At 42.2% G+C, this 22,290-nt stretch overlaps 2 protein-coding genes across 4 annotated transcripts; one reads left to right on the top strand and one right to left on the bottom strand.

The window, feature by feature from the left end:
• Positions 1-777: 777 nt before the first annotated feature.
• Positions 778-10,106, bottom strand: gins4 (GINS complex subunit 4 (Sld5 homolog)). 2 transcript variants are annotated; one of them, NM_001011045.1, is given in 8 exon segments: positions 778-1,745; positions 2,492-2,582; positions 2,686-2,774; positions 3,430-3,527; positions 4,028-4,141; positions 4,474-4,560; positions 8,046-8,162; positions 10,029-10,106. In NM_001011045.1, coding segments are annotated over 7 exon segments (666 nt in total). In that variant the 5' UTR covers positions 8,136-8,162; positions 10,029-10,106; the 3' UTR covers positions 778-1,648.
• A 199-nt stretch (positions 10,107-10,305) lies between these two features.
• On the top strand, positions 10,306-20,222 carry chmp7 (charged multivesicular body protein 7). Of its 2 annotated transcripts, none has more exons than XM_012958954.2 (12): positions 10,306-10,386; positions 11,196-11,469; positions 11,551-11,719; positions 12,425-12,610; positions 13,722-13,855; positions 14,736-14,784; positions 15,022-15,141; positions 15,223-15,321; positions 15,455-15,509; positions 15,591-15,728; positions 16,570-16,707; positions 17,846-20,222. In XM_012958954.2, the coding sequence occupies exons 1-12, from the start codon at positions 10,329-10,331 to the stop codon at positions 17,905-17,907; spliced, it is 1,482 nt and encodes a 493-aa protein (XP_012814408.1). In that variant the 5' UTR covers positions 10,306-10,328; the 3' UTR covers positions 17,908-20,222. The 2 variants fall into 2 exon arrangements, with proteins under 2 accessions (XP_012814408.1, NP_001015735.1); NM_001015735.1 differs by lacking the exon at positions 10,306-10,386 and adding an exon at positions 10,481-10,582 and having other exon boundaries at positions 17,846-18,255.
• The last annotated feature ends 2,068 nt before the right edge of the window (positions 20,223-22,290 follow it).

The following is a 22,290-nucleotide window of genomic DNA, read 5'->3' as shown; positions in this document are numbered from 1 at the left end:
TACTTTTACAGCAATATTATAAATGTCATGCAAGGCCTATGTTATGACAGATGTAATAAAATAAATATATATATTTCTGGTGGCAGTATCTCTTAAAAAAAAAAAAAAAGGGCCGCAGTCAACCCCAGTGTATTGTTAAGTGCAGGGGCCCCCAACCTTTTTTTTACCTGTGAGCAACATTTAAATGTAAAAAATGTTGGGGAGCAACGCAAGCATAAAAACATTTCCTAGGGTATGACCAATAAGGGTTGCGATTGGTTATTTGCTATCCCAATGATGACTGGCAGCCTACAGGAGGCTCTGCTTGACAGTACACATGGTCTTTCTGCCACCAAATCTTGTCTTCAACTCAGAAATTTTAAAAAGGAAACCTGCTTTGAGGCCATTGGGAGTAACATCAGAGGGGTTGGTGAGCAACGTTGTTTAAGAGGCACTGGTTGGGGATCACTGGTTTAGTGATTATCACCTAAACATTGTGGACCACCCACCCACTTGTGCTTCCTATTAGGGTAAAACCACAGAGCTACTAGTACCTGTATTTACATCTAGTACTTGGGCAGGGGGAGTGGGGTCCCAAGTCACACACTGCCTGATGGACTTCAGATTTCTTTCCCATACACCCAACTATTGGAGAGCACTGCAAAATATGTTGGCACTTAATATGTATTCTTTAACACTATTTCTACTACTCTGGTTCCACTTTGTCTTTTGCCTCATTAGAAGAAGGGGAAAAAAAAAAAAGAGAGAAAGATAGGGTGAGACCAAAGGGCCCCAGAGTTAACAGACAAGTACAGTTGGTTTATTTACATATATGTCTGCAGGGCACAAGTCCAGCTGATGCAAGTCTGTATGTGTTTCAACCCTGTGTGTACCTACTGACCTCTCTGCTGGTCACATTCCTGAGGCTGAGTTTACACTCTGTAATTACCAGCATGGCCCAGGCCTCCAAATTTAAGCGCTGAACCCTTTCACACCAGTATAAACCACTGTTATCAGCCTTTATTTACACAGTGCTGACATACAGATTGACAACTTTACCTACTTAGCAATACAGGTAATGGGACCTGTTATCCAGAATGCTCGGGACCTTGGGTTTTCTGGATAAAGGGTCTTTCCGTAATTTGGATCTCGATACTTAAAGTCTACTAAAAAAATAATTCAAACATGAATTAAATGCAATGGGATTGTCTTGCTTCCAATAAAGATTAATTATTTCTTAGCTGAGATCAAGTACAAGGTACTGTTTTATTATTACAGAGAAAAAGGGAATAATCAAAAAAAATTGAATTAAATAAAGAGTTTATGGGAGATGGTCATTCCGTAATTTGGAGCTTTCTGGATAATGGGTTTCTGGATAATGGATCCCATACCTGTATATATTATCAATGATATAATATCAAGATGGAAATCCAAGTAGCATTGTCTCACAAAGCACACAGATCTTTACTCACACTTCTCCCAAGGGCATCCATGATAAAGGCTTTACAATTCCATAAGCCAAATACCCAATCCTATGTTGGTGAAACTGCTTAATCAGCATTTTACTATAGGTTTCTTCAGGTTCTTTAGTTGTGCTTTACAAATCAATCTAATCTACTGTTGTACTGCCCCCTGCAGGATAAGATAAAGGTTGCTCCACTATGTCGAGTTAAATGAGTTTTACAGCTCCAGAAGCCACAAGGGGTGCAATGGTCCGGTAACGGATCAGATGTTGAGATCCGACCTCCATATCGATAGCATATTCACTAAAAGAAAATGAGGAAAAGGCTTGTGTTAACTGGTTTCACTGTGTGAAATGGATACGAATAGTTTCAGGAGGGTGATGCTGGATTTATCTGCAAAAAAAAAGGCAGAAGTTGCTAGAAAAACAGCTACTGTGTTGTCAGCATCTCTGCCCCTACCCTGTAGCCCATTCTCCTCATCATAGCCTCATACAAAATACACTTATCTGTTTTTAAACAATAGAAAAACATTATTTGGGCTGGATAACATATATTTAGGTGATATGAGTGATACCAAAGGCTATCTATCCATAGATCACGGGGTTTACAACCCCGTCTGTGTAATAATCTTACAGGGCTTGGTGACTATTACTATGTAATATTAGACTGAAGCATAGCTAGCTATTACTTTGAAATAAACTTTCTAGTGCAAATGGGCAGCATGTAGTTTTTCTTTTATATTGATTATTTACAGGCCAGGCCTATTTTATACTTGGATAGAAAAAAATATTGTGCTTGTCATATTTGCAAAGTATACTGAGCTTTTTATCTAGATACCTTATGTTCCGGGTTAAGATGCTCTGTGCTATTGGACCTATTATCTGTTACAGGCCCGGACTGGCAATCTGTAGATTCTGGCAAATGCCAGAGGGGCTGCTGTAAGATGCCATAGACAGTCACTATTTATTGGGCTGCTGGGGGCTGTTTGGGCCTCTGTGTACTTGAAATACCAGGGCCTATTTTGAACACACTGCCAGTCTCATTGCTACCTTTGCTCATCTGTCTCTGGTTCCACCAGGATGTTCTTCTGTTCCTCCTTCACTCTCAGGAATACAAAGGAATCCAGGTTTGGTTTTGGGACTGCAAAAAAAAAAAAAAACAAACCAAAAAAAACATTGCGTACAGTGCACGAATATTCATTGTGACTTTATAAATATTATTTGAAAAAAAATGAAGCACTTACCACATTTGAGAAGATCCACAGTCTGCAGATTTGGCGGCATGTGACGCAGAGCCACACTCTTTAATAGGGTTTCTGTGTTTGTCATGTACCTGTAGCAACAACAAAACACAATCAGATAAAATATGAATCAACTTCAATTTACTGTTACAATGGCTCCTTTTTATGGATGTCTCTACTACATATTGCTCTCTCAAATCTATTATGTTAATGCAGAACACTTTACCAGGAATAAGGCAACTTTTGGCAACCAATCTGTGGCAGCTGTAGATCTGGTGCTGGTATAAATAGTTATAACACTCCACAGCCCTACCTAAACCAATCCAATCAGGGCATTCTGAGGTTATGGTGTAGTCCAGTGATCCCCAACCAGTGGCTCGTTAGCAACACGTTGCTCACCAACCCCTTGGATGTTGCTCCCAGTGGCCTCAAACCAGGTAGTTATTTTTGAATTCCTGACTTGGGGGCAAGTTTTGATTGAATAAAAACATAATTTACTACCAAATAAAGCCCCCTGTAAGCTGATAGTGTGCATAGAGGCTGCCTAATAGCCAATCTTAGCCCTTATTTGGCATCTCCATTAACTTTTATGGTGCTTGTGTTGCTCTCAAAGTCTTTTTACATTTGACTGAGCTCATGAGTAAGAAAGGTTGGGGATCCCTGTATAGTCTGTTGTGATTCCCCCTTCCATACTGTTCTCTATAGCCCTTTTTGATCACAACACTATGCCCCTTGAACATTACTTACTCTTTGGCAAAGGCAAACTCCTCCGGGGACAAGTGAGGAGGTTCTCCCTCTCCTCTGCTTTTCTCTTTCTCAAGAATGTGAGGAAAAAACTTCTCAATCTGCCATAAGTGAAAGTAAACAAAATATAATGGTAAACTTTTTTTTTTTTTTTAAAGTTAAGCGCCACTGTACCTACAGTGTTATTGCATTGTGCAGATAATACTGCAGTTATATAATGATCACTGTGCAGTGGCAGAAGAAATGCATGATAGACCCAGCTCTAAAGGTGGCCATACACGGGCAGATTTCAGCTGCCGATAAGGGTGCTTCAGACCGATTCTGCAGCTTATCTGCCCGTGTATCTGCACCCCTGACGGCCTACCGGACCAACATCTGGCCTAAAATTGTGCAGATCTCGATCAGGCAGGTTTGATTTTCTGTCGTATCAGGAACTGCATTGGCTCGTTGATGCCAGGGCCAGAACAGCATAAACCTAGGCTAATAATGCAGGAGGTGGATCCTCTATGTCTGGAGTGACTAAATAATAACTAAATCAAATAACGTTCTTTGCAGAATTCTACTAGCATCAGAACATAATACTCTAGTACTCAGCTAGTACCTTGAGCATACGGCTCCGCAGGTAGCTGCTGAGCATGTACCGTATACGCTCAATCTCCATGTGGTGGAAGCTGATCTTCAGATCTCCAGGTCTTGCCCTGCGCAGATTCTGCTCCTGCAAAAGGCAATAAGGAACTCAGAAGTCTGTTGCCTCCATTGATACTGTACACACAAACACACTTCAGGGCTTTGCTCGGTTAGATGCTATAAGACAGCTGACACAGCACAGAGAACTCATAGTCGGCAACTATGAATGCAATAAGATCCACTGTTACCAATATCAACAACATAGAAGGGGATTAAGCCTATTATTGCTAACAGCACAGAGACAGGTGGCATATGTGTGTTATTCAGGCTTCTGCTGCATTTGCAATACTTTGGTCATTTCAGTGGAGGCTACCTGTACAGGGTCAGCAAAGTGAATAAGGAGATCATGAGCTCAATTACCATGTGACTTAGTTGTTCCATTACGCACTCCACAATCTCAGATTTGCTCTCCAACAGTTCTGGTCCAAACTTCTCATTGAGCCAGGCCTGGAGCAGGAGGAAGGAATGGTATGCTAGAGTCAAGTTACTGCATTTCAGTCTTTGCAAATATATTGCTACCACCACACACACTCACAGTTTCACCAGTGTTGGGCAGTCAGCATTCTAACCCGGACTTTGATGCCTGTCAATCATTGTCCTGTGCTATTGTATAGCCTAGCCATGAACAAATCATTTTTACTAAGATTTCCAATGGCTATGTTACGTATACTACACTCTTCCCTAAGGGTGAAGACACACAGAGCTACTAGTAGCAGCTACAAAACAGACACTGCTGATTTGCTGATAATTGTCTCTACGTGTGTTTTAGCAGAGACAATCCTCAGTATTGTCTATGGCAGGGTATTTTCTGGCATTTATTAGCCGTGACAAGTAGCTGCTACTAAGTAGCTCCGTGTGTCTTCGCCCTAACAATGTTTCAGTTATCAAAACCTGCAGTGTAGGGAATGCAATTCCATTTACAAATCACATATAATGAATGTATACTAGACAGTCACAGACAAAAAGCTGTTAATCACAAAAGGTTTATTCGGAATGCCCTGAAGATGCAAAACCCTATCTTTTTCACTATTAGCAGTTTAAGCCGGTGTGCTGCTTAAGGGCTGTGACACATGGGAAGATGTGTCGTGCCGTGACTAATCTCCCCGCAGTGCTATCCCACCGGCTAGAATGTAAATCACCAGTGGGATGGCATACGCGGCGGCACGATTTGCCGAAGTTGCCTTAAAAAATTTTAGTGTTACTTTTCCTTTAAGTGAAAAAGCTATTCTACCCTGCACCAATAACTGCCCTATCCTGCAAACCCCTTAGTATTTTGAATGCCAGACAATCTGCCCATGTGTACATATCCTAGTCATGGCCAGCACAGGTCTGAACACAACAACTGAACACTCTTTAGATAAGCTTTACAATAGCTCAAGGGGTTGACTTGGTGGTATAAATCTTCCCATAGCACAATATCAAACCTTGAATACCGAACTTAAAAAAGCCAGAACATTCTAAAGCTGGCCATACATGCACCGATATTTTCTAACCTTTCTGATTGAATAAACGACTGATCACTATGGTATGAAAATTACCAGGACATTAATTTGGAGCCCAGACATGGTCAGAAAATTGTACAAAACTATGTTTCCAAATTATATTCCTGATTTTCATTCTATTGCTATCAGGTGTTTAGTCTATAGGACAGGATAGAAAATTTTGGGTGGATAACAATAAAATCTGGGCATGTTTGGTGTCTGCCAGCTATTTCATCTTCAGAACATGCAATTTTGGGACTTTATCCTACAATTTCAGTCTGAATGTTAGTTTTAGATCACTGCATTTAAACATATATTCGATATCCAAACGTTTGTTGGAAGAAGACTAAAATCTAAATGTCTATAGCCAGCTTTAGGCTGATGACACACAAGGAGTTTAGTTGCCCTGCGATTAATTTCCTCTAGCGTTGGTGAGTAATCTTCTCTGAATGCTTTCCCACCGGTGAGAATGTAAATCAGTGGTAGGAAAACATTGTGTTGCTTCATCTTTCCAAAGTCACCATCGGAAAGCCAAAGTTACACTTATGTTTTTCTACCAGCGATTTACATTCTCACCAGTAGGAAAGCATCCAATTAGTCGCCAACGCTACAGAAGGTTAAACTTGGGGTGACTAATCTCTTCGTGTCACAGCCCTAAATAAGTCACCTGCAATGATCTGTGCTATAAAAAAAATTTCCCCTTACTATTCCACCCAGAGTGGAGCCATCCCATTAAAAGACCGCATCGCACATATAAATATTCCATAAAGAAGTCAGACCTAGGCATCCTATATCAAACTGGCCGATACCTGTAGACATACACTGGCCATATTATCAAGTTGTCATCTGAAAATCTCATCATTGCTCTCATTATACCTGAACCTGCTCCAACACATTTTTATAAACATGGCTTTATCCCAGTGCTGCACTTGAATTCTATACTGGTAAATATATAGGTCTTATTATTACTGATTGAGACTTGGGATTTCTTATAGGAACTTCATAATGTGGCCAGTATATGACTGCAAAGTTTCAGTTTCATGAAGGACATTTAGATGCAACTACTTTATAGAGCATTGACTTGTGATTTGTGTTTATGTGTGCGACACTGTCCTTTAATGGGAGTGGCCCACCCTTGAGTGGTATATTAAAAGGAATTATTTCACGTTATTTTGCACTGATGGCTACTTATTTATAGAGTGTGGTTTGAAGTATATTGGGGCTTTCTGCCTTTGGACAAGTTTGCTTAAATAATTTCCCTTAGAAGCAGGGGTTGTTGCAGTCCAATGCCAAATGTGACAATTCAGTTGTGCCAGCAAACCTTGCCTTCCAGGGTTCATTAGTTACAGACTTTCTGCACGGTGTTCAGGGCTGAGCACAAGTACAGTGCACTGCTTGGCCACACGTATGGAGGCAGGTCTGGACTGGGATTCAAAATAGGCCCTGGCATTTCAAAGGGGTGATTCACCTTTAAGTTAACTTTTAGTATTTTATAGACTGGCTAACTTTTCAATTGGTTGTCATTTTGTATGTTTTATAGGTTTTGAATTTTCTTGCTTTCCTCTTCGGACTTTTTTTAAGCCCTCTACTATTCATATTCTAGCCTCTGTTTGGTTGCTAAGGTAAATGAGACCCAAGCAACCAGATAAGCTGCTAAAATTCCAAACTGGAGAGCTGCCGAACAAAAATCTTATTAAGAAAAACAACTCATATTAAAAAATGAAAATTATTACTGTCTACAATATACTAAAAGTTGATTTAAAGGTGAACCACCCCTTTAAGTACGCAGAGGTCCAAACAGACCCCCATCTGCCCACTAAACAGTGACTGTCTATGGCATCTTACAGAAGCCACCAGCAGCCAGAATCCCTATATTGTCAGCCCGGGCCTGTATGGAGGGCTGCATAAGTGGAGCCTGAAAGATGTTCTAGGAGCCCTCTCTTATTAGACTGTAGAACACACCAACAGCCATATGCCTTTGTTATATAAGCAACTGATTATATGAAATCATTTCTGGTTATATTGATGATCTGGTGAGCTTGTAGGGAAGCATACTACATTTCAACCTAAAGGGCTGTAGAAAAAATAGATCAAATGCTACTTCCTGGATGGAATACAAACTCTTGGTAGCCGAAGTAAAAAATTTCCAATGTCCAGTACAAATGACCTGCCAACATCACCTTTAGCTGAAGTGCAGGGAGCTGTAGTTGTACAGAGGACAACAGACCAAATGTTAGCTATATATGTGTCTATATTAGAGTAGTGAGGCAACAAAAAGCAAAGGCACTCAGGGCTAAGGACTCACTAAGCCCTGAGTGCCTTTGCTTTTTGTTGCCTTGCAGTTTTGGGAGAGTGCCGATCCCTCTAGCAGTGTGCACCGGGCGTTCAAGTTTGGAGAGCCAGGGTGTGCGGAAACGGTCTCTGTTGTGCTAATATTAGAGTAGTACTCACCTCTTCCAACTTATTAATAAGCTCAGCAGGTGTCAAAACCTCCTCACCCTCATCAGAACCCTGATCAGACAGCGCCAGCTCGTCTTCCATTTTGGAGGAATAATCTGCCACCTGAAACTGCAGGGAAAATGAGGAATAAGAGGAAAGCTATGGCCCAGCAGATAGTGTGAATAGGGACTGTTGCACATCTGGGTGCAGGGGTTGCAGTGTACGACACTAGTACCACTTACTGCCAAAAACATTCATTCCTCTGCTTATTACAGCAGGGTGCCCTTATGTTGTTAACATACATGGGAAACAATCATTTTCCTGAAAATTTTGGGGGTGGCAACCCCTTAAAAAATAGTTTCCTGTGGGACCCAGTATCCTCTAAATATGCCACCGGTTATATGTCACACTGCAGGCCATATATGCAGCCTGGGGACTGATTGGGTATGATTGTAGCTACAGGCAACTGTAGAAGAGGTTAGGGCAGGGGTGGGCAAACTTTTTGGCTCAGGGGCCACATTTACTTACAGCCGGGCCGGGCCAGCGCTACGCTGATGTCGTGCGCACGCACGGGGCACAACCAATCAGGGCCCGTATTTCTTTTAAGGGGCCCATGTCGGCGGGCCGGATGTGGCACGCGGGCCATAGTTTGCCCACCCCTGGGTTAGGGCATAATCTCAATAGGTAGGAGGCAAATAATGGAGGGGTTACAAAACACACATGGTAGGGTGACTGCAAACTTACATGTCAACAGCTCACTTGCTGATAATGGCTAATTAACAATGGGCACCTGTCACTTGGACATAAAAAAACGGTATAATAAAAGTTTCTTTTAAATTAAACATCAAACCCAAATTTCTTTTTTCATTAACACATCCATGCCCATGATAGAGGCTTTTAAAAAACCACAGCTGTCAATCATAAACTGACTGTCCCGCCTCTATGCCTTAAGCATAGAGCAGCGTTTTTCAACCACTGTTCCGCGGCACACTAGTGTGCCACGAGATGTTGCCTGGTGTGCCGTAGGCAGGGCACCAATGTACTAGGGGGGCACTGCTCTTGGCACCAATGTACTAGGGGGGCACTGCTGCTGGGCACCAATGTACTAGGGGGGCACTGCTGCTGGGCACAAATGTACTAGGGGGGCACTGCTGCTGGGCACCAATGTACTAGGGGGGCACTGCTGCTGGGCACCAATGTACTAGGGGGGCACTGCTGCTGGGCACCAATGTACTAGGGGGGCACTGCTCTTGGCACCAATGTACTAGGGGGGCACTGCTCTTGGCACCAATGTACTAGGGGGGCACTGCTGCTGGGCACCAATGTACTAGGGGGGCACTGCTGCTGGGCACCAATGTACTAGGGGGGCACTGCTGCTGGGCACCAATGTACTAGGGGGGCACTGCTGCTGGGCACCAATGTACTAGGGGGGCACTGCTGCTGGGCACAGAGTTAAATTTTTTAACATTTTCTAATGGTGGTGTGCCTCGTGATTTTTTTCATGAAACAAGTGTGCCTTTGCCCAAAAAAGGTTGAAAAACACTGGCATAGAGGCAGGAAAGACAATTACTTTCACTTTCCATTTAGCACTTACTTTCCATTCAGCACTCACTTTCCCTCTCCCTTCTCACCATCTAATTGTGAGATTTGGAGTGATGTAAAGCTTGCCTTAATAGCAGTATCCACAAAATGGTACCTGCCTGTTTGAGGTGTGTAATTCCAAGACTGAAGGAAACAATATGTATTTATATATTATAAGTGAAATTTAGTTTGCTTGACAAACACAATAGAAATACATTAGGAATTATTTCTTAGGGTGACTGGCATTCTGCATGGCTACCTAGAAAGCAATATGGTCTGCATCAAAGCTTATTCCGAACTAGCCACGCTGGATAGGGCTCTAGGACGAGTTTTAAAGAGACAAATAAAAAGCATTTAAGCCAGTGGCCCTAGCATGGCAGGGGCCACATGGGTGCAACAATAGTCGGGTTTCACCTTTTGGGATGGTCCTGGGATTCCAGACAAGTCACATTTTGCTCCGAGAGCGCAGCATCGTCACATCTCCAGTGTCTCTAGATTTCCCGCCAGTAGATCATGTTGCCGGAAGCCTTAGGCAGGGGGCGGGGTTAAAGAAAAGTCACTAGAAATAGCTGCAGAAAACCGCTGTAGGGAGCGCTAGAGATATTCCTATAGGGGCGTCAAAATGACGAGTTCCCTTCTTACATCGTCCTGTCACATTACCTGCCATGTTACTGTCTCACACTTTATACAATACTGTCAGTGCCGCCCTTAGCCATGACTGGATGGGATTCCCCTCCCCAACGGAAGCTGCGTAGGGCCAACCCGAACTCTGGTGGGCGTTCCTAGAACTTATGACAGCTCTTGGTTTCATTTTCGAGATTTGGCTCTTTGACAAATCAGTTTCCCCTCCCGTCTATAGTTACGTGCAATTCCTTATTATGTTGAGTCCAGGGATCCACTTCTTCGCACGGTGACGTGCCGCGGAGCTCCGGTAGAACTACGGTGGCTGTGAGAGGATTCTGGGAGCTGTATGTTAAAGCTGGCTTTCTACGCCAGACCTCTGCCTCGCATTTCTGCTTGCACAGTTGCCCCAATGCTTTGTGCCGGCCTGGTTTGCTTATGGCTGAATACTGTTTTCCCTGCACCACACAATCGATTTCATGTCTGGCCTGAGCTTCAATAGGCCCTACCTAGCGTTATAAATACACACAGGCCCAATGTCACTGTTGGTTTCTCAGGGGCAGATTTATCAAAGTGTGACATTAGAGCTCAGCACAGAAGATTTCACCTAATTTCTATGAATTCCTATGGGATATTTTCTGAAATGATAAATGTGCTTCTGAAAATCCCATAGGAGTGAATAAAAAAGTGGGTGTATTTATCTGTGGGGAGATCTAATTTCAGATTTTAAAATTAGAGCCCCTGTAATTGCGCTTATGTCTCCCCATCTTTCTGCTTGTATGAATCCATTTTTCTCATTTACTTTGCAGCTAATGCATCCCCTTCAGTCATGTTGTCATTAAACTTGCACCCCCTTTTGCTTGGCCCCTGCTTGCAAGTCTGTCCCTGTTTTAAACTCCTGCTGCCACCTTCTTTATCTTGCCACTAATTCCAGATCCTCTTGTCTCTACCATTTTTTAGGTTTACTCTTGTGTATGATGGCGGCCCTTTCATGTTACCCCCCTGAGTGGGATGATGATGAGCGGATGTCTTTCCTGTTTTCAGCCTTCAAACAAACACGGGATGTAAATACCTCTGATTGGGATGGCAAGATGAAATTTTGGATCCCTCTCATTCTTAAACATGCCAGGGCCCAAGGACTCCTTAGTATTTCACTTAGCCAGCTGGAAAGGGACTTCAGGCGTAAAGGCTTTGCACCGCTGGGACTGAGAATTGTTATCCAGGAGATGATGAGGTGATGGGCACATCAGTACGGGGATATTGGGGGCACATAACATTCTGTTTCTGATAACTCTGATTTTGTGTTTCTATATAGGCAAGGCACTTTGAGAAAGGAGTCGGATTATGTGTCGAATGTCAGCAGTGGGTGGCTGTCATGGGGGATGAGACAGCTGGTCATCAGACCTCTTCGCTGGACGATAGGGACAGTGCTGGGAAGCCAGATGGGCCCTGATGAGCCCCTAGTGATTCCTGAAATCATAAAGGTGTATATTGAAGCTAAGTGTAGATTAGCTACCTTGCATAACTACAGCTATTGAGCTACATATCCCAGGGTCCCTTGACTGCCAGTGATTGGATATTGTGCTAAACTGTGTTTTATTTTACTTGTAGCTCCATGACTGTTATGGCTATATAATATATAAAATATATCAGCCTGTCTGCAACACATGCTATTCACTCTATTACTTTAGCTACTGAGGTACGCTATTACAGCTTATTTACTTAGGTGCACATTAACTACAGTGCAATAACCATAGCACCAATCATTCTTTTGCTTTCATTATTCCATCTGGCAAAATTACCTCATAGATGAGGAAAGGCTGGCACAGATAAAACTGGACCAATTAACAAAAACACGGTGCAGTTAAAACATGTTTTTGACACGTTTAATGCCAAAAGCAGGCACTTAATCATGCTTTTGGTACAAAACGCATCAGGCTGTTGAGATGATTGTTAGTCTGTTCATTGTACCCCCTCAAACTGCATAGCTGATTAGCCAGTGTGTGCAACCATAATGGTGGTGAACACTAGTGACATGCATGGACCTATCGCCCATCTCTTTCCAGTTGGATGTGCGCATGGTCACGGTAGTGTAATTTGATAATTTAAATTAATGTTACTTTATAACATGTTGCAGAGGTAGTATGAACAGCTTTACATTGTAAACAGTATGTTTATTCTCTCTCCAGGAGCGGGCAGCTTTGGTGTTGCAGCGATACCAGTCATCTCCCCTGCGGGCTCTCCCATTGCTGAGTGAGGAGGAAGTGCGCACCCTTTGTGCTGAGATTTGCCCCAACCCCTCTGCTTTGAATCTGGTGCTGCTTCAGCTACAGGGAGATAAGAAGATTTGTGTTTTGGAGAGAGCAGGAAAGAAGGTGAGCTTTTGCTATAAGGCTCACCCCTTGGAGATGTGTTTAAAGGAAGGTCACAAAATGTTGCAATGATGTTTGTCTTTTTCCCACTTGCATAAGCCCCTTTAGAAGCCTTCTTTTAAACTAGGAGGCACAAAGCTCTGATTGTCTCTACTTTCTACTTCTTGGCTTTGTTACAGGACACAGCAGCTCTAAACTTTTGTTTGTTGGAGCTTTTGTTTTATCATAGTGCCTTGTACACTCTACCCTGGCCAGGCCCAGACTGGGATTCAAAATAGGCCCTGGCATTTCAAGTACACAGAGGCCCAAACAGCCCCCCACCAACCCAATACATTGTGACTGTCAATGGCATCTTACAGCAGCCCCTCTTGCATAGATTTCCAGCCTAAAATTGACAGGCCAATAGAGATCAGTCTGTGTTTAAATTCTGACCCACTGCTTGACCATGGCTCAGGCAACAGCATAGGGGCCTATAGTATTTAAGCTCTTAAAGTGGTAGTTAGAGGCAGACCTGGCATTTTAAGTATACAGAGGCCCAAACAGCCCCCCACCAGCAAAATCTACCTTCAGGGCTGAATCGGCAGAAGGAGGTAGAAATCCGATTGTTTCTACTTCCTTCTGCCGATTCAGCCCTGAAGGTAGATTTTGTTTCGGCACCTTCAATGGCGCCCGCTGAAAATCTTTTAACCGGGACGATCAGCAAGTCGACTGATATCTGCAGCCTTTCTGTAGAGGAAATGTCATAATTTACATGACCATAATTATGCAAAACAGTTCCCAACAGCCACAATTGTACTAGATACTGGGAGTTTTAGATCTGCAATAATGTAGGTGCCAAAATTTGCTTATCCTTGCAGAGTTAATGACATTAAAACTGGAAAATGGTAAACCAGCAGACCTTGCTGTGGAATTAATAATAAGGTCATTCTGTAGTGAGGAGCTTGCTAGTATTGACTTGTACAATATTTTTAGTAAGTGAGTTGTGCTGTAATGTACACACATAAGCAATATCACTGGTTATATTCTGCTAGTGCTGTAAGCCTGTCCTTTGCCCTCTGCCCATGGGCAAGCAAGCTTTCCCTTTCTTACATTGGTTTCTGTTCTTCCACATCAGTTAGTGAAATTTGTCCGAGTAAGTGTGGGGCAAGTGGACCCAATCAGCGAATCCGACCTGGGAATATATGAATTACAGCAGAGCGAAAAACTTCTGTCTGAGCGACTTCAGAGTGCAGGCGAGGAGTCTGATAGGTGAGATGCACTCTTTAGTACATGTGAATTTGTCAGAAGAATGGCTAATACTATGGTATTACTTGTGAGGGGAGGGGGTACCTGACAATATAATAATGCAGCAAATGCATCAAAACATGCTCATACTTAGGCTAGCACTTAAAAGCCACACTATGAAATGCACAGAATAGATGTGACTTATATACTGTAGCACAATCACAAAGAGAACAGCTGTAATTCAGGCACATATGAATTAGAGCTGACATTCTTAAAGAGGTACAGTACAAGGGCTGGTACACCAATACAGGCAGAATATAGAAATAAGGGTTAATACTCAAATACAGACTCAATACAGGGAGAAAAGCTGACATTCTAATTCAATAATAATACAAAGATAAGAGCTGCCACACAGATACTGGCAGAATATAAGAAAAATTGATATTCAAGTACAGACTCAATCCAAAGAGAAGAGCTGGCACATAAATAAAGGCAGAATATAGGAAGAAGGGGTGATATTTAAATACAGACCCAATACAGGGAGATAATCTGGTACTCTGATTTAGTAATAATACAAGGAGAAGAGCTGGAACATTAAAAGAGGCAGAATATTGGAGGAAGAGATGGTATTTAAAAACAGACCTAATACAGGGATATAAGCTGGCATTTTAATACAGATACTACTGGTCAGTGACTGTAAGATCTTCCATTGGGGAAGAAAATGTTCTGTGGCAGGACTGGTTATTATTATAAGAGCTTGTATTTGGCATTCTCCTGCAGTTTTTCTATTATGTCCTGCCCCTTCTCCTAAACGATACAGCCACAGGGACTGATATAACATTGGGAGTAATGTGAAGCACTGAGAAGTACAAACTCTTAGTGCAGCCATGTCTATGCCCTGCAGGCTGACAGAGGAGGCAAGAACCTATAACCGGGCGGGAAACAAGCACCAGGTGAGAACATTTTGCTTTTTCTGTCTCTGTTCTGTTCCTTTCATTACTCTGCTTCCAGTCTCTCTGCCTTTACACTTTGTTGTGTGTTATATGCGCACGTGGTTGTCAAACATGCAGTCCATTTTGGCTGGGCCAGTGGCCTGCTGAGAATGGCTGGGTACATCCGTCATCTATTATTTATTATATTTTATCCAATGGCTGTTGTTCTCAGTTGTCTGCTTTTGCCGCTGTTCTCAGGCTCTGCGCTGCTTGCGAAAGAGGAAGCTGTTAGAGCGTCGCATTACAGAGCTGCAGAACAAGCAGGATACCGTACAGGGAATCTTGGAGAGGATAGCGGCTGCGGAAACAGACCGCAAGGTAATGGCACTTGGTGATATGTGAAAAGTAACTTACATTAGCAAATTGGGCTAATAATAGTGATATTTTTACTGGCCTTAGGTTGTCTCTGCGTACCAGATGGGAGTCTCTGCTCTTAAACTGGCCCTAAAGGATGTCACTATGGAGAAGGCAGAAAGTATTGTAGATCAGATTCAGGAGGTAATAACAGTGGCTAAAGGGGCCAATGGGGAAGGGGGGTATTTCTGTGCTTGTATGGAGACATCTTTATACTGTAATACCTCCCAGCATGCCTTGCTACTGGCCAATCATTTCCTTCTTGTGGCTGTTACAGTACTGTGACCTTCAGGATGACCTCAGTCAGACACTAGCCTCAGTCAGTGATGCGGGTAAGATATGTGCCATTGTTTGATATACATTTATCTCTGTCTGCTAAGGATTTTACTTATTTCTACTGCTTTTTGTTTCAGATATTGACTCTGAGGATTTGGAGAAAGAACTCAATGACATTCTCCAAAATAAAGAGATGATTGTTGATCTTCCTGATGTTCCTTCAGGCCCAGTGGTCATTTCTCCCCAACGCCCTACAGAATGGGAGACAGACCAAGGTGAGTCTGCAGCACTAAATACTCCAAACCTATTGTAAATGCATTACCCCATTCTGTACTTCATAATGTAGGGCTTGGCCTACAGTTATACAGTACCAAGTTCCCTTACTATGTGAGGAATCTCAAATAATATGACTTTATTTTTATTGTGGTCTGTATGTCATTTTATAGGAGGAATCCCAGTGTATCCCATTTATACAATAGAGCTTTTCTCTGCTCTGTATCTCAGTTTATAGGGCGGATCCCCAGTGTATATCCCATTTATACAATAGGGCTTTTCTCTGCTCTGTATCTCAGTTTATAGGGGGATCCCCAGTGTATATCCCATTTATACAATAGAGCTTTTCTCTGCTCTGTATCTCAGTTTATAGGGGGGATCCCCAGTGTATATCCCATTTATACAATAGGGCTTTTTCTTTGCTCTATATCTCAGTTTATAGGAGGGATTCCCAGTGTATATCCCATTTATACAATAGGGCTTTTCTCTGCTCTGTATCTCAGTTTATAGGGGGGATCCCCAGTGTATATCCCATTTATACAAGAGGGCTTTTCTCTGCTCTGTATCACAGATTATAGGGGATTCCCAGTGTATATCCCATTTATACAATAGGGCTTTTTCTTTGCTCTATATGTCAGTTTATAGGAGGGATTCCCAGTGTATATCCCATTTATACAATAGGGCTTTTCTCTGCTCTGTATCCCAGATTATAGGGGGATCCCCAATGTATATCCCATTTATACCATGAAAAAACTAGATAATAGACTAAACTACTGGTTGCTTGATATACATTTATCTCTGTCTGCTAAGGATTTTACTTATTTCTACTACTTTTTGTTTGAGATATTGACTCTGAGGATTTGGAGAAAGAACTCAATGACATTCTCCAAAAGGAAGAGATGATTGTCGATCTTCCTGATGTTCCTTCAGGCCCAGTGGTCATTTCTCCCCAGCGCCCTACAGAATGGAAGACAGACCAAGGTGAGTCTGCAGCACTAAATACTCCAAACCTATTGTAAATGCATAAAGGGACTTACCCCATTCTGTACTTCATAATGTAGGGCTCGGCCTACAGTTATACAGTACCGAGTTCCCTTACTATGTGAGGAATCTCAAATAATATGACTTTATTTTTATTGTGGTCTGTATGTCATTTTATAGGAGGGATCCCCAGTGTATCCCGTTTGTACAATAGGGCTTTTCTCTGCTCTGTATCTCAGTTTATAGGGGGATCCCAGTGTATATCCCATTTATACAATAGGGCTTTTCTCTGCTCTGTATCTCAGTTTATAGGGGGGATCCCCAGTGTATATCCCATTTATACAATAGGGCTTTTCTCTGCTCTGTATCTCAGTTTATAGGGGGGATCCCCAGTGTATATCCCATTTATACAGTAGGGCTTTTCTCTGCTCTGTATCTCAGTTTATAGGGGGGATCCCCAGTGTATATCCCATTTATACAATAGGGCTTTTCTCTGCTCTGTATCTCAGTTTATAGGGGGATCCCCAGTGTATATCCCATTTATACAATAGGGCTTTTCTCTGCTCTGTATCTCAGTTTATAGGGGGATCCCCAGTGTATATCCCATTTATACAATAGGGCTTTTCTCTGCTCTGTATCTCAGTTTATAGGGGGATCCCCAGTGTATATCCCATTTATACAATAGGGCTTTTCTCTGCTCTGTATCTCAGTTTATAGGGGAATCCCCAGTGTATATCCCATTTATACAATAGGGCTTTTCTCTGCTCTGTATATCAGTTTATAGGGGGATCCCCAGTGTATATCCCATTTATACAATAGGGCTTTTCTCTGCTCTGTATCTCAGTTTATAGGGGGATCCCCAGTGTATATCCCATTTATACAATAGGGCTTTTCTCTGCTCTGTATCTCAGTTTATAGGGGGGATCCCCAGTGTATATCCCATTTATACAATAGGGCTTTTCTCTGCTCTGTATCTCAGTTTATAGGGGGGATCCCCAGTGTATATCCCATTTATACAATAGGGCTTTTCTCTGCTTTGTATCCCAGATTATAGGGGGATCCCCAATGTATATCCCATTTATACCATGGACAAACTAGATAATAGACTAAACTACTGGTGTATGTTGTCTATCCCCAGCTTCTCGTTCTCCAGCAGATGGATCATTCTCGAGGTCTGTTCCAGAGCCAGTGCTACAGTGACACTTCCAAAGAGCCGACTGCTATGGTTGCTATGGTTGTTTGTCACACTCATAGGACCTATGCTGAAGAACCACTATGACTATAAAGAACCACCAGAGTGATATATTATGTTCTTTATGGTCATTTACTTGATACCCCAGACCTTTCTATAAGCCATGAGAGGGCATATAGTCTAGAACCACTACAATGCTGCTGAGTTTGGGCTATTCAGGCTGGTTCTACATGTTACCCAGAGACAATTGTAATACATATTTATCATGTAAACCTTATTGTCCATTCACAACCAAATCATCTGTTTCATTCATGATTTGAGACAAATTAATACATAAAAAAATATTTTGCCAAACAGACACACAGTGATTACTAATGAGCTAGCCATTTTGCCTCTGCTGCAGTGTTGGGCATAGGGAATCATGGGTCAAATTGGTACTGAGTTACTGTTTGTGCCATGGGCAGGTAAAGTTGTTGTACCGTGTTAGGCAGTCAAAAGGTTACAGGGCAACCCTTTGAAAAAATAAATAAATAACAAAAGTGGTGTGAAAGTGATACCTTTATTGGCTAACTAAGATAATCATAGTTTTCAGAACTTTTTAGTTCCTTTTTCAAGCTGATTATACTTTCTGAAAGCTTGCTATGATATCTTAGTTATCCAATAAAGGTATCACCTTTATACCACTTTTGTTATTTTATATTTCATAAGGGTTGCCCTGTGCTATGGGCACATATAGGCATCCTTGTACTTTTCTGGAATTTAAGATAAAAATAATGTTAACCGTTCACATAAGAGAGTCCTTTTTTTATTTGTGTATTTATAAAAATCTGTAGGAAATGTTGGTGTGCCAGAAAAGCCTTTGAAAGGATAATACTGGTCGTTCTCTGAGAAATGTATTATTCATGTTGTCGCTTAGTAAGGACAAACAGGCGTTCTGCCGTTGCTGTTTTGTGTGGCCACTGGAGGGCAGTAGTGAATTAGGCTTTGCTTGTATTGTCTGCATGACACCATGCTTAGTTAACACTCCTGGTGGGGGCCTGTTGAAAGGGTTTTTACCTTCTCTGGGAAGAAGTACTAACCTTTCTATATATTATCTTTCCCTTAATAACACTGGTATCATTTGCCACTTTGACTGTATAGGCACATAAAATACTGGCCAAGTGGCAGCCGAACCTATTGGTAGTCCAGTTGCCAGTTCAACCAGTGCAATGCTGCATCGGTAGCACCAAGAGTCATTCACCCCAGTACAAGGAATAACTCACCAATCAAAACCCTCCATTGTATCTGTGTGATGCACAGTGGATTTCTTGTCCTTTGTATCATTTAAATGGCAATGATAATTCATGCAATCATCGCCTTAATAATTATTGTCTCTGTCTATTTCCCAAATGAAGGCTAAAGAGCAAATACATCAAGTAGAAGGTACTGTATTATTATTATTACAGAGAAAAATGAAATTATTTTTCCAAATTTGAATTATTTGTCTATAAAGAAGTCTGACGGAGGTGGTCTTCCCATAATTCGGAACTTTCTGGATAACGGGGTTTCCAGATAACAGATCCCATGCCTGTACATGCAAATGATACCTAAAGAGCAGAACGTTTTTTTTTTTAAGATCCTTAACGTAAAGATCTATTTCATTGACGTACAGACCAATCTGTGCATGGCTCAGCAAGGCATTTGAAGCAAGATGGCTGTAGGCAGCCCAGGGAGGAAGCAATGCATTCTAAATAATGGCCCTGGGCAGAGCCCTTGTCTTTCCTACATTACTTTTTGTCTGCCATCGCAAACCCAAACACCTTAACCCTAGCTCTGAAATACAACTACTTGTTTGCTAAGTTTTGTTAACTATTAACCCTTTGCTGGAATACTCCGGACACTATTTCCGCACTAAAGCAAATATTTTCCACTCCCACAATAACGTTATAGCTCATAATATCACTTATTGCTTTGCAAGTCATTCTGATGCATGGATCTCTTTAAGAAGTAATTTAAGAACTAAGTAGAGGGAGCAAGTGAGCCTCTTCTCTGTGTCACCATGCAGGCACCCAGTCTGTGGCTGGTTACAGTGTGTAGGAGGCTAATTACATTAACAGATTGGCCTTATTGTCTGGGCTGGTTTTGATAGAAAGAGAAGATTAGGCAATGGGTGTTGTGCTTCCTCGGGCTAGTAAAAGTGACAGTAGCATTAGGACTCATTAAAGGGGAACTCTGGCTTCTGAGCCCAAAGTTGCTAAAGAGCCTGACACATAGAAACCCCTAATATACCTATTATAGTAATATGTTTATTCCAAACATATGAATAAATAACATTTTTGTATGTCGACTACTGTTACATTTTTCAAAGTAGTCAGCCATATCAGCAGGGGGCCAGAGGGCAGTATGAGTTACTTGGGGGTAGTTTGCGACTGGGACGGGGAGCCCCCAGCACCCCATCCCGTCACTGCATCAAACCCAGTCTCACATCTACATGAGTCTTGGAATAAGGATTTAGCATTTTATTTGCCAGTCATTTGCCTTTAGGGGCATTTCCTGAAAGGGAATATTAGTTTCCCTAGGAAAACAATACATCCATTTTTTCAGGACAAGCTGGGCCTTTGAATTGTTTCTAAATTAGTGTGTAATTCCACTTCTGTAACCAGATTTATGGGTCTAAATATCAGAAAAATAAAGAAATTGCTAGTTTGCATAATATAGGGATATATATTACAAAAATGTTATATATGTAGAAATATAACTGATTTAGAAATCTGCATGTTTCATGAATGTGCCAATACCAAATATGTATAGTTTCATGGAGATTTCTGACTTGTATGTGTCAAAAAGCACCATTACAGAAATCCAAGGCCAAAAATCATCTAACAGTAGGTTTGACCTAAGAAACCATATATTTTTGGAAAGTACAGAATGGGTTAAATATGGCTTTCTATTTCAAACTTTTCTTCATTTGCCAGCATGGATATCACCTAGCAACATGCACACAGTGTCAGACTGGTGTATTTGGGGGCTCAGGAGAAGTGAGTCAAGGGCTGCTGCACTGCATTTATCCTGTTGGGCCAGTCCCACATTGAATTCACAGTAGCCCAATATCCAAGTTTGGGTGCCAATGTGCTGGCTGCTGGGAACAGAAGGGACATAGCTAAGGCTGATGCCACACGCGGCATAGGGCTGATTTTTCCGCTTGCCGAAAAATTCAGCCCTACGCCGCGTGTGGCATCAGCCTAAAGGGGGCCGATGCTGTCAGGCAGCTCTGTAGTGTTGGACATGCTATGGGGGCACGGGTATGTTGGGACAGGTGTCAGTGATTAAATGGGGCACTGCTGCTAAAACTAAACAGAAGAGCTTAGAATTGATCTGACAGAATTACACTGAGCTTTACTCCATTTGAAAATGTTGGGAAAAAAAATTAAAATGGCGTTTAAAAGACAAATTCAGAATTTAGGCGGATTTCTGGTTTTACACCAGTTTTACCATCACTTTTACTCCAAAAAAGGGCTACCTACACTTTTGTGAATTCCCCCCAGTGATATAATTAGTATAGTAATACAATTGTGGGGAATTTAGAGAGAGGGGGGTATGAAGTGTCCTGTGTGCTACAGAATAAACACATGTAGCGGATGGAGGGGAAACTGTAAGCAGCAGCCATGCTTTCACTCTCTCCTGGACTTTCTTAGAGTGTTTGGAGGGCTGCCAGCAGGGAGTGATCGTTCGCCGGCTCTGCTGAGTCTGACAGGCACTGGGAATTTACCTGGAAATCCCATGGCTTTGGCCTGTGCCTTTTTACATCCTGGGGAAGGCAATTAGTTGCCCTGGGCCTCCAAATCTACGAGGGTTGCAGGGTGACAAGTAGATAAATGTACATGCAGCCCTCTATCTGTTGTTGATCTGTAACTACTGCTGTTAGTGGGAGGCCAGGTTGTATGAACCATTACTGATATAAATAGGAAAGGCATTTATTCTCCCTTACTTTTTTATGTTGGGCTGAAACCCACAGACTGTTCTTCCCCTTCAGCTGATTCTTCCGCTTCTTATTCTTAGCGCCCCCTATTGTCTAAACGCTACTCCTCCTACAGTTTTAGGGGTACAACACCCAAACTCCCCACACTTCTTCGCCCTATAGCGGAGCAGGTTGCTTGTGCTTTTCTAAGCGATCCCGCCCCCCCGTCTTTTTGTGGCGCCGCTCCGAACCCCCCAATTTTCCCATTGATTTTGACAGGGAAGATTTTCAAACTGCTGCCACTCTTACAGCTTTGAAGCTACACCCCCCAAACTTGAATAACATAATCATGGGGTCACCTTGAATGAAACAGCGACACTTGTTGGATGACCCCAAAGTAGGAGGAGCCAACAGCAGCCAATCAAATTTCATCCATTGACTTTTATGGGAAAAT

The sequence above is a fragment of the Xenopus tropicalis genome, chromosome 3, assembly GCF_000004195.4.
Source record: "Xenopus tropicalis strain Nigerian chromosome 3, UCB_Xtro_10.0, whole genome shotgun sequence".
Taxonomy (NCBI): domain Eukaryota; kingdom Metazoa; phylum Chordata; class Amphibia; order Anura; family Pipidae; genus Xenopus; species Xenopus tropicalis.
The sequence above is the reverse complement of the archived record's forward strand: the minus strand, read 5'-3'. Positions and strand labels throughout refer to the sequence as shown.